General features: G+C 35.3%; 1 protein-coding gene across 1 annotated transcript in view; it reads left to right on the top strand.

The window, feature by feature from the left end:
- CYP7B1 (cytochrome P450 family 7 subfamily B member 1) overlaps positions 1 to 17,374 on the top strand; it is a 108,293-nt gene that overhangs the window by 86,809 nt on the left and 4,110 nt on the right. The window contains exons 3-5 of the mRNA XM_081322787.1: positions 4,345 to 4,938; positions 5,401 to 5,607; positions 14,188 to 14,366. Coding sequence (XP_081178913.1) covers positions 4,345 to 4,938; positions 5,401 to 5,607; positions 14,188 to 14,366 — 980 coding nt within the window. The remainder of the gene's footprint in view (positions 1 to 4,344; positions 4,939 to 5,400; positions 5,608 to 14,187; positions 14,367 to 17,374) is intronic.

Here is a 17,374-nt window from a genome sequence, read left to right as displayed (position 1 = left end):
GCAGTCGTTAAAATACACACAAGCTAAAGTCTTAATAATATTGAATATTATTGAATAGAATTTAGTGCTTCCAGTTTTTAAAGGAAATGGATGGTGTAAAAATTAAATAAATAGGTCACTGCAGGATCTACAGTCCACTGACATTTGGAGCTTATTTCTGAATTTTGGACTGCTTTATAACCTTTTTCATAATTGGACAATTTTATTTCTTCTTCTTAAGTGACATTTGCTTGTCAATGAATTGTGGGGCCCAAAGCAAAATGCCAGAGAAAGCAACCACCTCCACATTCCAATCATCATCTTTAAGAAAGAAGAAAATCTGTAATTAAAAATTCTTCCTATCTCAGAAGAATTGCAAGGAGTGGTTTTAACTCCTGACCTGTCAGATAGTCCAGATATTGGGAAAGTGTCTAATTTGGAATTGCTTCTAATTTTCTGCCTCATTATTTAAAGAGCTATAAAACTACAGTGTTTCAGTAATTAAAAACTACATACAGTCGCAAGAAAAAGTATGTGAACCCTTTGGGATTACGTGGAGTTTTGCATGACTTGGCCATAAAATGCGCTCTAAACGTCATGTAAGTCACAATAGAAAAACACAGTCTGCTTAAAATAATACTACACAAACATTAGCTGTTGTCATGTTTTAATTGAACATAAGATAGAAACATTCACAGTGCAGGGTGGAAAAAGTATGTGAACCCCTAGCCTAATTATTTCTCCAAGAGCTAATTGGAGCCAGGAGTGAGCCAACCTTGACTCCAATCAGTGTGATGATATTGGATGTGTTGCTGACAGCTGTCCTGCCCTTTAAAAACACACACCTGTTTTGGGTTTACTGGTCTCAAGAAGCACTGTCTGATGTGAACCATGCCTCGCAGAAAAGAGCTCTCAGAAGACCTACGATGAAGAATTGTTGACTTGCATGAAGCTGGAAAGGGTTACAAAAGTATCTCCAAAAGCCTTGATGTTCATGTGTCCACGGTAAGACAGACTGTCTACAAATGGAGAAAGTTTCGCACTGTTACTACTCTCCCTAGGCGTGGTCATCCTGTAAAAATGACTGCAAGAGCACAGCGCATAATGCTTAATGAGGTAAAGAAGAATCCTAGAGTGTCAGCTAAAGACCTACAGAAATCTCTGGCACATGCTAACATTTTTGTTGACACATCTACAATAAGGAAAACATTAAACAAGAATGGAGTACATGGAAGGACACCACGGAGGAAGCCATTGCTGTCCAAAAAAAATATTGCAGCACGTTTGAAGTTTGCAAAAGAGCACCTGGATGTTCCACAGCACTACTGGCAAAATATACTGTGGACAGATGAAACCAAAATTGAGTTGTTTGGGAAAAACACAGAACACTATGTGTGGAGAAAAAAAGGCACAGCACACCAACATCAAAACCTCGTCCCCACTGTAAAACATGACGGAGGGAGCATCATGGTTTGGGGCTGCTTTTCTGCCTCAGGGCCTGGACGGATTGTTGTCATTGATGGGAAAATGAATTCCAGAGTTTATCAGGACATTTTGCAGGAAAATGTACGACCATCTGTCCGCCAACTGAAGCTCCGCAGAGGATGGGTGATGCAACAGGACAATGACCCAAAGCATACAAGTAATTCAACAAAACAATGGCTTCAACAGAACAGAATACGCCTTCTGGAGTGGCCCAGTCAGAGTCCTGACCTCAACCCGATTGAAATGCTGTGGCATGACCTTAAGAGAGCGATTCACACCAGACGTCCCAAGAATATTGCTACACTGAAACAGTTTTGTGAAGAGGAGTGGTCCAAAATTACTCCAGATCGTTGTGCAGGTCTGATCTGCAACTACAGGAAACGTTTGGTTGAGGTTATTGCTGCCAAAGGAGGGTCAACCAGTTATTAAGTCCAAAGGTTCAGATACTTTTTCCACCCTGCACTGTGAATGTTTCCATCTTATGTTCAATTAAAACATGACAACAGCTAATGTTTGTGTAGTATTATTTTAAGCAGACTGTGTTTTTCTATTGTTGTGACTTACATGACGTTTAGAGCGCATTTTATGGCCAATTCATGCAAAACTCCACGTAATCCCAAAGGGTTCACATACTTTTTCTTGCAACTGTAGATGCTTTAAAATATCCACTGTGGCTTGATTCTCTTAATAAGATGAGGCAGCCCTGAAAATGATAGTTACTGTCTCCCATGAGAAAGGCAACCAATAGAAAGTGCATGATTTTCATAATGAAATCACACATATTCAAGTCTGTTATATAGAAATAAGCTATGATTTTTGAATATTCTCTATAATAAATGAAGGCAAATATACGTTGCAGGATCCAATCTGGTTCAGTCACCAGGACAAGAGGTTTAGTCTTTTTTGCTTTTGGACTGGAATCCATCCTCAGGGATCTTCTCTGTATTGGAATTTCCTTTAGCGTTCAGCAAGATCACTCCTTGGAGTTGTTTATGGGAAAATTCCTAAATGAGCTTTTTGAGCAGGTGCAATGAATTAGAGATTAAAACTGCATACTATTCAGATTTCTTCTTTCACTAAACTAATATTTTGGGTTAAACTTCTTAGATCTATGATTATCTCGTGATAATATTTACAGTCCAAAGAAAAGGCAAGCTGGATTTTTGAGTATAATGTGGCTTTTCTGTAGTAGCAAAGCAAGTCGGGTTTATTTATCTTTTTTAGTTTTCTGTTGTTTGTCCCTGAATTCTGAGATAAATACATTATCAGGCCTCAAAGATCTTGACAATTGTATCAAGTTGGGATCACAAGAAGTTGTTTGTATTTACTATATTTACATTTTTTCAGATGAAGGTGGATTTCATAGCTGGTGTGGGGGAGGAATCTCTGTACTGTACAGAGAGTGCAGAATGTCTTTTCTAGACTCCACATAGCTTTTTCTGTTATCTTATAAATTTTAAAGAAAAGTTCTTTATTTTTGTTTAGGGTACTCTATAAATGCTCTATACTCATTGCAATAAAACAATAATCTGAAAAGTTTTCAGATTATTGTTTTATTGCAAGGAATTTTAGAGATTTCCAGTTATATTTAACTTCTATGCTCGATTGAAGATAGATATGAAAAACCAAGGTACCTGGAAATAATGGAATATTTTGTTTTAACCAATCAAAAACATAGTGTTTTAAAGAATGTTAAATTTGTATCCTGCAGTCTTCCACAAAATATCCTTTTTTATGTTTATTGGCCATTTCAGAAGAGATTTAGCAAATTTTGAGTCTTGGTTTTGGTATTTAGAAGTGAAAGAATAGTGATTTATAAAGCTTTAGATTTGTTCAGCAGGTACACTACTTTGGTTTAATACCTATAATGTTGGGGTATGAAATAAGATTTTAAAAGGTGAACTTGTGAATTTTATAACAAAAATGTGGAATTTCTCAACTTTGTATTTATTGTTGAAATGCTTAAACTAAGTTTTAGTTTAGATATTAGTGAATAATTCATAGGAAACATTTTAGAATTCATCTCACAGATTATATTGTTATATAATTATATTGTTAAATTAGTTATCTCAAGATACAACCTAGTTCAAATGGATAATTTGTTACTAGAATCAAATGTAAAAATGTATAGCATGTGCATACCCATTGTTACTGAGGTCAGGAGTGTTATGTGATCCACAAATATTAACAGAAATATAATAAAAGGCCAAAATCTTTGAGGCACAGCATTGGAACCTTTGCCTGCATAGCATATTGTCAATGCTATCATGGTTTATTTTGCTATTTTTTCATATCTCAAAACACGATATAGTAATTTGTTGTAATTTCCTTTTTTGTAATGTACATATAAATTGTATGCTGTATTTTTATATATAAAAATGTATGCCTAGCTTGCTGCTCTTTTTCAGGAATAATGCCATAGTATAAATCAAGCTGCACTTAAAGTACATTTATTATTCTATTTTTAAGAATAACTTTTGCAATAAGGTATTTTTGAAAGATGTCATTTCTGGCACTGTGAGGATGGTGCTCATTCTGAGACTGCCACATTTTATTATAATTTGGAGGAAAACACCAGGGAAAACCTATTGTTTTCTAGATCAGTATCAGCCAGCATATGTCTTGTGTTGGAGATGATGGGAGCTGTTGTACATGATTCTTAAAGCATTGTTTGTCAACTTCAGCAGCTTTAAGATGTTTGGACTTCAACTCCTAAAATTCCCCAGCCAACCATGACTAGCTGGGGAATTCTGGGAGTTTAAGTCCAAGCATCTTAAAGTTGCTTGGAGATTGAGAAGCATTACTGTAAGGCAATAGGTTGCAGAATGTTGGCATAAATTATCATGTGGGCTTTGACCAATTTCTTTTTCTTTCTTTCAGGCAAATATATTACATTTATAATAAACCCCCTACAATATCCTATTGTGGCCAGAAACAGCAAGTATCTGGAATTTGCAGAATTTGCAGATCAAGTATCAAGCCAAGCATTTGATCACCCTCCAGTTGTAAATGGGAATTGTCCAGACATAAATGAACATATACACAGGACTTATCAACTTCTTCTTGGCAAACCATTGGACACACTCTCTGATAACATGATGACAATACTCCAAAATATATTTAAGCACAAGATTTCACTAATGGTAGATTGGAAGATGGAAAAAATGTACAAGTTCTGCTTCTCTATAATGTTTAAAGCCTCCGTTAAAACATTCTTTGGAAGGGATCCTCATAATGATGGCTATGTTACTGATGAAATTGGAGAAAAATTTCTCAAGTTTGATGCCAACTTTTCCTATTTGGCTCTAAATGTACCAATTATATTGCTGGGAGCAACCAAGAAGGCCCGGAAAGAACTCATAAACTTTTTAAATCCAAAAAAGATGGAGAAATGGTTAGATGTTTCTAAACTAGTCCAAGACAGAAAAGATATATTTGAAAGCTATAAGGTGCTTAGCGATTATGACAAAGCAGGTAGCAAACTTTTGAATGTTTGCTTGAATTGAATCAGATAATTTACTAGAGACCTTTGAAATAAAATGGCAAAATTGTGACCTTGAAATTTTTACGTTTTTTCTCTAATTGGGTAATGATAAAATGTTTTACTCTGAAACAATCCTGTCTGATAATTGATTCTTTCTTTCTCTCTCTTTTTTTGGCTGAGGTGGTAAAACAAGATACTTAATAGTGATAATGAGAGAGATTATAACTGAGCTGCATTTCCTCCCTTTATTTCACCCCCACCCACACCTTGAAATTACATTTCAAACTATTCTCATTAAGCAGAAAATTAGACTTTCAGAAGCCTATTGGTCCTCATTAGCATTCACTGATCCTTGGCTGGGTCTGTGTCCTAACATCTTTTAATTAGCACACTGCAAATCTAATCAGTGTAATAAACGCTATTAATCTTCCTTTTCACTTATTTTCTCCCAGCACATCATTTTACCTTTCTGTGGGCCTCGGTGGGAAACACAATTCCGGCTACATTCTGGGCGATATATTATCTGTTGAGGCACCCAGAAGCTTTTGCAGTGGTGCGTGACGAAATTGACCATTTGCTGCAGTCAACAGGTCAAGAGAGGAAGCCAGGATACAGCATCTACCTCAGCAAAGAACAATTGGACAACCTGGTCTATTTAGGTAATTTATTTTATCTTTTCTGAAGAAAAGTAGGCATCTCCATGTAAACTCTGTTTATCACTCATTCTGTTTAGTGAGAAGGAGGAGAACCCAGCTGCTTAATTGACATAATAACAATCATTTACATCAATTATAAATTATGTACTTTATAGTTAGAGATACACTAACTGCATGTAAACATAGAAGCCCAGGTAATTAACTAAGCAAAGTATGAAAAAGGTTGAATCAAAGCTTTGCAGTTATTTACACAATGTGTACACATATTAAGTCTGACTCTAAACATCTGCTGAAGTGGGGAATATATTTCAGAGGCATTGCTCACAAGATGGCAGAACAGGGCCTTCTCATGAATTGAAAGGAAATATTTGGAACAATCAACTTCTCTAAATATCATTAGCCTATATAGCATTTTTTTTAAAAAAAATCCTTTTAAAACATAAAACAGGATACATTCTCATTTTTCTACAGTTGGCAGCTTGCTAACTATGCAGTAAAAGATATAAATATTTTAAAAATAAAACAGTTATTTTCAAAAAAGAAGATATATATATAGAATGTTGTATATTTGGTAAACATCCCACTTTTTAAGCAATTTTTAAGGAAAATAGGTTTAGTGGAATTTATGTGTAGTGTATCGATAGTAGTAGTAGTAGTAGTAGTAGTAGTAGTAGAAGTCATAGCTTTTCATAATAAGGGTAAATAGTTGGTTTAAAATGATAATCAGTTGGCATATCCACAACAATCTAGCCTACCTATCTTGCTTGGATTTGTACTACCTTAAAAATCTATATGCAAAATTGCTCTTCTAAAAACCTAAAACCTTGTTGCTTTTTTAAAAAAATCCTTAATTTTTTTGAAAAAGCATTTTATGAATTGTGAAAAAAGCTAAGCTATGAGAACTATGCTGGAGAAAATCTATGTGGTTGCTAAGAGTCAACATCAACATGATGGTATTAGGTATCAATTAAGATATTTAAGGATTCACAGGCAGAGAATTTAACTTGAGTTTTCAATGGTGCTTGAAAGTTTGTCAACCGATATTTCTTATAAATATGACTTAAAATAATACCTTTTTCCTTATGTAGTTTTGGATACTTCAGTAAATAAATGAACAGGCATATTGTTTTTGAATCACTTGATCTAGTTTTAGGATATATTTATATAAAAATATTGAGAAGTCGAGAGTTCACAAACTTTTAAAAACCATTATAAATATATTTGGTTTAAGCCTCATCATATATATGGTTAAGTATTCTGATTACATGAAAAATAAGCACTTATGGGTATTATGTTACACATACCAACTTCTTCATGAAAGACGCACTTAAACCTCTTCTGTATAAAGAAAAAGTTGGGAAGTTGGGAGGAGGGATAGCTAGAGCATATAATGGTATATCTGAAGTTTTATACTACCCCATGCATTTCTACTAGTCTCATCATTAACTGAGATTTATTTATGTACCAAAATTTGTGACTTGCCTTAACAGTCGGGTCAGGCTAAAGGCACAATAAAATAGGACAGCTTTAACTTGCTTATTCTTGACTTACTTATTTATAATTCTAAAAGAATGTCATTGAATAGTAATTTTTTGTGTGACAGAAGAAGAAAATTCTTGGAAAATAATTAACTTTTCCTAATTTCAGTATAATATAATTTATTTATTTTTGTCATGGACTTACCCTATTGATTTATCTTGACTCCAATCGCTTTTGGAATCTGTCCACCAATTTGACATTCAAAGACTATTCAAAGTATATAAACATTCTTTTTTACCTAACAAGGGAAACAAACGCAGGGCAGGCAACTTGATTTTGTGAATATCACATGTGTGTAAATGCCTCCTAGTAGACTCAGAGTATATTATATGTATGTATGTATGTATGTATGTATGTATGGTATGTATGTATGTGTGTATGTATGTATGTAGTGAGTGAGTTTAGATAGATGGACAGACAAGCATCTAACCACTTGAATTTGAAGGCCCACATAGACTAATAATTATGGTAAGCAAGTAGAGTCTAGCACTTTGCTTTGGTGAAATGCTATCTTCTAGGAAGGAAGCAAAGTCAAGCAAAGAGGCAGACCCTACTTAGAGAACTGTGCTCTCTCCAGAAATGACTTTTGGAACGTATTTGATTTTAATGGAATGCAAAGAAGTAACCAAACAGGATGGGAATATGAAGAGGAGCAAGCTATGGTTGGACTGAACAAAGAGAATAAAGGTGAGATTAAGGAGGCATTAAAATAAAAAAAAATGAGGAAAAAAGCCTTTATACAGAGATATTTTTGTGTGAAAGAGTTTGGAAAGATATGGTGACTAAGTATATTTTATATGCTGAGGATATAATATGATAGAGAAAGCCTAGATTCTGGATATTTTTAGCTTGTTTGTAGTTTTGAGAGAAAAAATACTTTTATTTCTATTACATCAGTTTGCCTTTTATGTGTTTGGCTGGGCAACAGTGGCCAATGTTATAATTTCTACAAGAGTAAAGACACCCCTAATATGATTTATAGTCCACAGGAGAAGTTAATATTTACCAATAGCAGAAATCATTCTATATAATCTCAGACCACACACAAAAAATTAATAGATAAGGAATCCACAATAAGAAGTGAATCTAAGTTACAGTGGGAATTGGGATTCTTTAACTTTCTGAATATTACTATACTAAAAGTAACAAGTCAATATACTGGTAGATGCTGGTCAGAATTGGACCCCCAATTGATATTATCCATCCCTTTCTTCCTTTTCCTTGTTCCTAATCAGATATTTTTCTCTGCCATCTTTGTTTCCTTGTTTTATGTTTCTTCTGTTGGTTCACGTTTTTAAATGTTTTTAACAATTTATAAACTGCCCGGAGTTACTGGGAGTTGGATGGTGTATAAATTTGATACATTATTATCTGTGCACTATGACCCAAGCAGTGTGGTCATTTTTTAATTGACAGATGGGAATTTTGTCAATGTGGAGATTTTCTGAGTGCAGCCCAAGATTTGTTGGTATGGCACCTAGTGTGCGATAACCATTGGGACCACCATGGCTGGCTTTTGCCATAATCTTTTAGTTTGAATTTTCAGATCTAAATACTTTGTGATCTTCTCCAATTCTTTCCCTTCTATTTTGATATCCCCTGGAAATGTCACATCAATTATTCACACTACAATTATATCTGGGTGGTTATGCTCCAAGACTTCATCAGTTTGTATTTGGAAATCCCAAAATATTCTAAACTGCTCATTTTCAACTACTTTTTCAACTCTTCTATTTCAAGGACTGAAATTGAAACCTTGTATATGCAAAACACTATCCACTTATCTGATGCTTTTTAAAAAAAATAAATTATTGTATCATTAGAGATCTCACATAGTGAAAGAAGAACTTCAATTGAGAGATGTAAATATATTTTCACTTTTGTAAGGATTTGTGTCAATAATTTTAGACAATACATTTTCTTCTAAATTAAGTACATATTTTAAAGATTACCAGCAAAGCTTTAAAGTCAAATAATTGTCAAATAATCTTTCTTTCTTCTTTCTTTCTTTCTTTCTTTCTTTCTTTCTTTCTTTCTTTCTTTCTTTCTTTCTTTCTTCACCCATGTTGTTGAAGTGACTCTACACAGCTTATAGTATTAAAAGCATTAAAACCATGAAATAAATATTTCTAAAATAATAAATATGGAGCTACAATCAAAGATAAAAAATATAGTTAAAAGATGGGGAAGGAGCAGATGCACGAGGGGGTGGGTGGGTGTCAGATGGGATTGCCTCTTAATTCATTTACCACCTCCAGTGTGATGCCACATCCTTTGGAGGGCCAAGCCATCTGGTAGAGCCAGGTCTTCAGGTCCTTATGGAAGGTCAAAAGGATGGGAGTCAATCTCACCTTAGGGATAAAATGTTCCAAAGAGCAGAAGTGACACAGAAAAGGGTCTTCATCTGGACATTGCCATCTGAAATTCCTTGACTGATGGGGTCTGCAGCATGCCTCCTCTGCCAGTCTGCACTTTGTGCCATCTGAGTTTTCTGAATCTTCTTCAAGGATAGCCCCATGTAGAGCACATTGTAGTAGTCCAGATGTGAGATGATGAAAACCTGAATTATTCATGTCCTCTTTTTGCCTGCTCATATATCTGATAGCCTTACATATCAATGAAATATCAATTGCCCTTCTTAACTAAGTTGGATTAAGTTGAAAAGAGCATCAGCTGCTGGGTAAAGAATGCACATTCACAGAGACATCATTCAGACTATCTATCATAGATCTCCATATATGCACAGATTTTTTCTTCTATCCATCTCTCCTCCAGTAATCTTAAATATAGTAGGCACATTCATTGATACACATAATGCACACACAGAGCGTACACATTGGGTATTTACATCCTAAATCTTCCTCCTACCTTAAGAAGAAAATTAACTTTCGAGCCACTTTCTGCCTCTGCAGCACTGAGTCTTGAGTCTAAGCGGAAATCAGCCCCTTTTCTCTTTGGCAGAAAGATCAAACAAAAGAAAACAACTTTTATTTAAAAGGAGGGGGGAAATAGGAAAAGAAATTGTAGAAGTTCCTTTTTAACTTTAATTAGTCATATGATTCTTTATTAACAAAGGAAATACAATTATAGAGGTATTCAAAACAGACAGCATCTGAAAATGTCTAATAGAGAAATATATAGCACAGTGACAAGCTCTGACAAGATTCCAAAGTGATCTATTCCAATAATGGAGAAGCAGTTGAAATATAAAGATAGGCCAGTCTGCATAAAAATACAAGGACTGGGCTTGTGTAAAGATAATAAGTTCCAGATGCAATAAAGTGGTCATAAAAATCTAGAAAAAGAAATTACACAGAGCACTGTCTTAACATTTTCCTTTCCTTTTTAGTCAATGACCCTTGGAACAGTTGTTACCTCTGTGACAATTTGTTATCTAGAAAACCCTCCTTCCTTGAAATGCCAACTATAATCAGGAGATTTTTAACTTTCTCTCTTTCCTTACCCTATCTGGTCACAAAATGTCTGGCTTTTTTTGTGCTGGACTTCTGCTTTTTTTCCCCCAAAGGACCCAGATTCTCTGTCTCTGGCACAGAAGGAGGCATTGGGAGATTTTTTTTTTTTGCTTGCATGGTGAAGATCATGCCCAAGATAAGATCTTATTTTGAATGGCTAAGCTGTCTTGAATATCAGTAATTTACACTAAAGAGAACATTGTATGGAACATTATTCACTACCAGATAGAAGAACTAAAATTAAACAGTGCTAGGATACAAACTATCTTGAAAGGTACAGTAAGTATGCTATCGTTAAACATCACTGTTTTAAGACTGAATGAAGTGGGAGAAAGTAGATATTTTATCTTTGTATCCTGTGATTAATTTAGTTCTATTCAGTCATTATGCAAATTACAGGTTTGTTGCGTTTCGTAATTCTTTATGGAAGAATTCTTTCCATAATCATAGTGCTCTGAAAAGAGTAGATGTATTCAAAATAGTTGCATATTGAACAACTATTTTTCTTTCCTATACCCTTGACATTTACAGATTTCCTATTACCTGCTAAATGCTTAATATAAAATTTAAAAAACCATTATTTGCAGCAAGTTTTTTATTAAACAGTAACAGATCAAGATCATGTTTAATTAAAATTAACTTGCTTACCAAAGCCAAATGTACTAATGATTCACAATGACCTTTTATTACCTGCAGTCCCTTGTTTTGGCTGGATGATTGACAGCTTGCTGTTTGGCTCCGTGTTGTATTTCAGCTGACAAGACTTTTCATTTTAACTCAATTTGCCTGCCTATCACAAGCTGGTGGCGGGCCAGGCGCAAGTCGCCCAGCTTTGCCTCAGCAGCTTGTTCCATTTCTCATTAGTACGCATTTATTCAGTGGAAATTGGAAGACAAATGCTTGAAGGCATGTGAACTAAGTATAGCAAATTAGGTTTAAAGACTGAATATTTATAAGTATATTGAAATGGCTTCGACTTTTAAAAAAAGATTGTGGATGAATTGGAAGCAGAGAATATAAGAGAAAAGGAGAGTGGGAAGACTCTAAAAATAATACTCTGGGAAGTCTTCCTCCCTCCCTTTCTCTCCTTCCCTCCTTAGAAAATATGTCAACTTTTCTGACAATCTCTCTTCATGTGTTGAAGTTTCTGCATCTCATGTGTGTAGGAAGTGGGAAAACATGAGGGTCATGTTCATTTGCTGCTTGGTTATCTCTTGCTTTGCTTTAAATTGCCTTGTTTGTTCTGCACTAGCACAGAAACAGATGTTGTTCTCCAGAGCTGGATCATTTACGGTTCCTCGTGGTGCAAAATGGGAGGCCTCCCAGGCTATCCAGCTGGTCTTACAGGAGTGCTGGCTTATGCCTACTGGAGTATGACAACCACAAGTACTGTACAGGCTGCTGTTTTATCATCTAGTTGTCATTCAGTGTCTAAATCCAGCGTGTATAAGAATTGTTGGGGAGTGGGGAGGGGAGGAGGACTGGGAAAGAGTGTCATTTTTTGTTTGTTTATTTTCATGGTCGGCTGCCACAAACCCACACAAGCTCCCTCCTCCTTTGCTGATGATAATGTGACTCATTACCTTTGTCATCTAAGGATTATCAGCAAAATCGCTCAGAGCGAGAGCCGCAGCTCCTTATTCCCCCACATAGCTGGTACTAGAAGGTAAAATAGATTTGTCATTTATGATCTGACCACTAAGCCATGTTCTGAGCTCCATTACTGTGATTAACTTCTCTATAAGAGAAGTTTGCCCGATTGTCATTTGGGATACCACAGTGGTCAACAGACTGCCATGCTTCCTTTCAAAATGTCAGCCAATCTGATATGACTGTGTGGCTTGTGCTACTCAAGTGGAAATCTGCTATTTCAGCAGCAGCAACAACACTTGTCTGATGATTTCGCTTATTGTTGTTGTGTGATCTGTGCTTTACTCTCTTCCCCTCACTGGCCCCCAACCAGGATTGGGTTGCTTTGGTGCACAGTGACCCTACATATGTCAGTTACCATTTCCATACTGCAGCCTACTACAGTCTAATCAGCTTCATTATTCCTAGGCTGCATAAAGCCAAGAAATGGAGCCTGGATCTTTCTTTTGCATTGGGGGAAGTTTTCTCTTGCCAGAATGCAGCCATTTGACATCTATTGTGCCTTGTGGCTATCCACAATAGAGGCCATATTCTGGAATCAAGAGGGGTTTTTTTTTCTGGCTTCATCATCAACAAGCCGACTTGATTCTCCCTGATTATAGTAACGAAGGCAGTCCAAAAAAAATATGCACAGCCTCACTGTACGTCACATTGAATCACGGTGTTGGCCACACAGAACTGACCGCAGCCTCATTTCTTTAGACAAATACGTGCTTAAGGAGAAAAAAAAACTCTTGCAGAAAAGCATCCATATCAGCTTTATTTGCCATGCACTGTTTTTAATTTTTGTAAAGAAAAAAATGTTACTCTCTTTTTCAAATGCTTCTATGCTAAGGTTGCTACACTTTCTTGTGAATTAACCTTTAAGTTCTAGATAGTCATCAGAGCAGATCTGGCAAAAGAGGGGATTTAAATGTGGATATTCCAAAATGCATTTAAGCAACCATCTATGCTTGATCTTATAGTCTATGGGTGCTCTGGTTTTGCATTGCTAAGGCTTGTTTTCACACTGATAGTTTAAAGGAGTCATGCTGTCTCCTACAGGACCCAGCCATGCTGGTGAAGAAATAGTCAGTTTTGATTACTAAGTGAGAGATGCAGCCCCAGACAGGAGGTACATGCTGGTATGCATGCTATCAGAATGATTTATGCAAATTATGCATATTATTCCCAAAGGAATTTCTCTTCAAACTGCCAGGATAAATTGCCGGAAATTAGCCATAAAATCTGTCATGCTAAGAGCAAAAGGTGAAGGCTACTGGGATGGCAAGGACATTTGCCTTTCCAAGCTTTCCAAGTTATGGTGGGCATCTGGAAAAGGTTTGGGATTTGTGTCAAAGCATTACATGGGATATGGGTTTTCCCCCATTAACTTGTCAAAGTGCCACGCATAATTTGAGTTTGCTCAGCCAACAGTAGAAATTATGATGTGATGATGATATTACTAAAGGTTCCTTAATTCTCAGCATCCTAACTTCATAGTTCACTGTATAGTTATTTGGAGGACAGCACTGAATGTTGAAGTTGGTATTGCAACCCTTGCAGTGTATGTAAGCGCATAAAAATATTCCTCTCTTTGGTGTTGGCATTTCAGTGAGATGTACAAATAATGGTTTTCTACCCAAAATACACTATATTATTTTGAGCTTAACTAAATATATCAAATACTATCAGTTAATAATTATACTTAAACATTCCAAACAGCAAATACTCCATTAGCCCTATAGGAATGTATTAGTGTCCCATTTTTAGTTCTCTCCTCCCACTCCACTTCTTATTTTTCCTCGCCACCTTTTTTTTAGCTACATCTAATAAACTAATTCAGTGGCTGTTATACGAATTTGTAAGTTCCAGTCATCTTCAGTATTTATAATGGTTTGAAATGTTGTTTTGTTCTGTTTTTATCTTTATTTAAACACAGAAAGTGCTATAAATGAGAGTTTCCGAATGTGTTCCTCGTCAATGAATGTCCGTAAAATCAAAGAAAATTTTATTCTCAAGCTTGAAGAAAATCGTGAAGTCTGTTTGAGAAAAGGAGATATGTTAGCAATTTTTCCTCCAGTTCTGCACATGGACCCTGAAATCTATGAAGATCCTCAGGTAACAATCGACTGCTATTACACATATGATCCCAGGGACATTTCTGTTACCAAGTTCTTTATAATACAGATTATTTTTTTTAAGAGGATAGGGAAAAAAACTGTGGCATAAATCTTCCTACTTTCAGTTCTTTTCAAGGTGCCTGGTGCAGGTCAAAAGATTCAAGGCCTAAAGGGAGAAATAATGGCAATGAGACTGACTGCTACCCTCTTTGAGAAGAACTGACAATTGTTCACTGACTACCATAAACTTGGGGCTAAATGTGGGCTTTGTTTGGAAGTGGATCATTGGATGCCCAAAGAAGGCAGAATAATGGAAGGTGGCTTAAAGAGCAAATAATGTGGGCTATTTAGTTAAGTGCCCCCAAAGCATCACTGATTCTCTAAAGCCCCTATAATAGCAGTGTCTTCTTAAGACGTATGGTTTTTCACCTCTCTTTATCGGGCTTGGTCTTTTCGTGGTCAATTAGTATGGCGTTGTGAACTCTGGATTGTAAAGCTGTTGCTCTGCAGTGAAGCTTTGAGGGTAATTGTGTCATCTCCATGTATTTTCCCTTTTCTGAGGCTAAAGTTAATGAATATCAAAGACTGCAAATTAATCCTGTCTAGTTCAGCTTAATGCAGCTCCAGAAGTTCATCACCTGAATGCAAATTGGAGGGCTGTTCCCTGAGTTTTTACAGAGATATTTTGTGGCTGGCTTGGGGATGCTAAAGAGACAGAAATGCAAGTCACAAGGCTTTACAAAAATTCTGCTTTTTACTGAATTCCAAGGAGTTCATGGATAGCATGATATAAACCTCTCTAGCAAAGTGATTCTGAGAAGTATTCAAATCCCCAAATCCATAATTTGGTTAAAATAAATCTCCAATGATTAAAAATTAAATGGTTATGTTATGTTATGTTATGTTATGTTATGTTATGTTATGTTATGTTATGTTATGTTATGTTATGTTATGTTTTATAATATATTATAAAACACATATACGGTAGAAATCCACCATTCCAAAAACAATTAAAAATGATTATTCATGAGGAACAACTATAGTTGCTCTACCCCCAAAGCTTGGCGAAAGAGAATCTTCCCAGATTTTATGAAGGCTAGAAGGGAAGAGCTATCTGAACATGTAGGAGGGGAGGTTCCCACTGATAGGAGCATTCTTTAAGAAAGGGTCATTAAGTATATTTTCACTTGAACAAAGGAAAAGTCTTAAGAAATATCCAAATTATCTTGTTCTTCCCAAATCACCAGCACTACCCTGTTTCCTGATAGACTGAGGAGACATAAGGGTGGTTTCACTGGCTGACAATAAGCTGCTGATACATTTTCAAGATATGGTCCTTGATATTTATGAGCCTAATTATTTTGGAATTAGGTTATTTGAAGAAGCACCTGCTTCCATCTAGTCCTATCGGAACTTTACATTCTGGTCAGGATGCCTTGCTGACCATTGTATGTATTTATGTATGGATGTATGGATGGATGGATGGATAGATGGATGGATAGATAGATAGATAGAAGATAGATAGATAGATAGATAATAGAGATGAAATTACATTATATTGAATGTGTAATGCCTATATAATGAATATATACACACACACATAATATGCATTATACATTCAATATAATGTAATTTCAATATATATCTATATCTCCCTATATATGAATGTGACAATTGATGAAAATTGCTACCTTTTCATTCTGTCAGCAGAAAGGTTATGCTGCATCAAAAATCACTTTAAGATAGGAGGGACATTTCCAGCCAGAAATGGCTCATTCTAGAGTCAGCCCATTGTAAGAGAAACCATTATAGTTACCTTTTAAGAAAATGATGCTAAAAATAAAACATGCTGTTTTCTATGCTTAATATAAAACATTTCTATATTTACAGGTATTTGTAGAGTTGGCATTTTCCATAGGTAAAAGTATCTATAATGCTAAAACCATTAAGCATATATAAACATGCATGAATCAGATTAAAAATTATTAGAATAGATTATGCTTTAAAAATCAAAATGTTTAAAAGTTAAGCCACATGTTCTAGAATTACCCAGGCCTCTAAAATCTATGGTTTTAGCTCCTAGAATCCTTTAAAAATTACTACCAATTTTTATTTTAAATATTAAGTACATGGAATATACAGTAATTGCATCCATTTCATTAATTTAATGTACTTTGAATATAACATTACATGAAATAAATTTAGATTTTTTGATCAGATCTGGCTATTTTTGATGTGAGGTTTTCTGCTTGCTACTTAACCATGGGCAAAATACAAGATGGCTGCTTGATTTTGGGCCAGTCACTCTCTGTTAGCTTAACTCACCGCATAGGACTGTTGTAGAAAATAGGAGCAGGAAAAAGTATTATTAGGTATGTTCACCACCTTGAGTTATTTATAAAAATAGTAAAGGTAGGATTTTTAAAATATATATAAATAGATAAATATGATGGCAAATTGGCCCAGATCAAAACAGTTTATCCCAGTAGTGCTACTTTGCAAACTTTAGGATTTTAGATATTTGCTTGTAATTGTACTGTTTGTTGGGCAGAAAGCATGTAAATATTCATGTGATTCAACTCTCTGTGACTTGTATACACTTACTTGTACCAAATGGTCTTACTCACTATATCTCTTTCTAGCTTTAATGTGTGCACGGGGGTGGTGGTTAAAATTTATAAGCTTTATAGCCCACATTTCAATTATGTATTTCTCAAGGCAACTTACAAGAGTCAACAAATGTAGCAACAGTTATTAAATTAACAACACAAAACTAAGATCTGATAAAAATATAGCTAAAATATTAAAAGTGTATTTAATACTATTAAAACAGGTAAGAATATGGCTTATATCTAGCACTTTAAAGTCGAGTTAGCAAGTTGGATAAGTCTAAATAAAGACCTATTTATCTAAATATCACAATTTGAGTAGAAGACCTGTTCAGTCATCTGCCTAACCTTAGAAGACAGATGTACTAAAAGAAAGAACTCAAAAGATAAATTCGGT

Source organism: Vipera berus, assembly GCF_964194415.1.
Source record: "Vipera berus genome assembly, chromosome: 3".
Lineage (NCBI taxonomy): Eukaryota > Metazoa > Chordata > Lepidosauria > Squamata > Viperidae > Vipera > Vipera berus.
The sequence above is the reverse complement of the archived record's forward strand: the minus strand, read 5'-3'. Positions and strand labels throughout refer to the sequence as shown.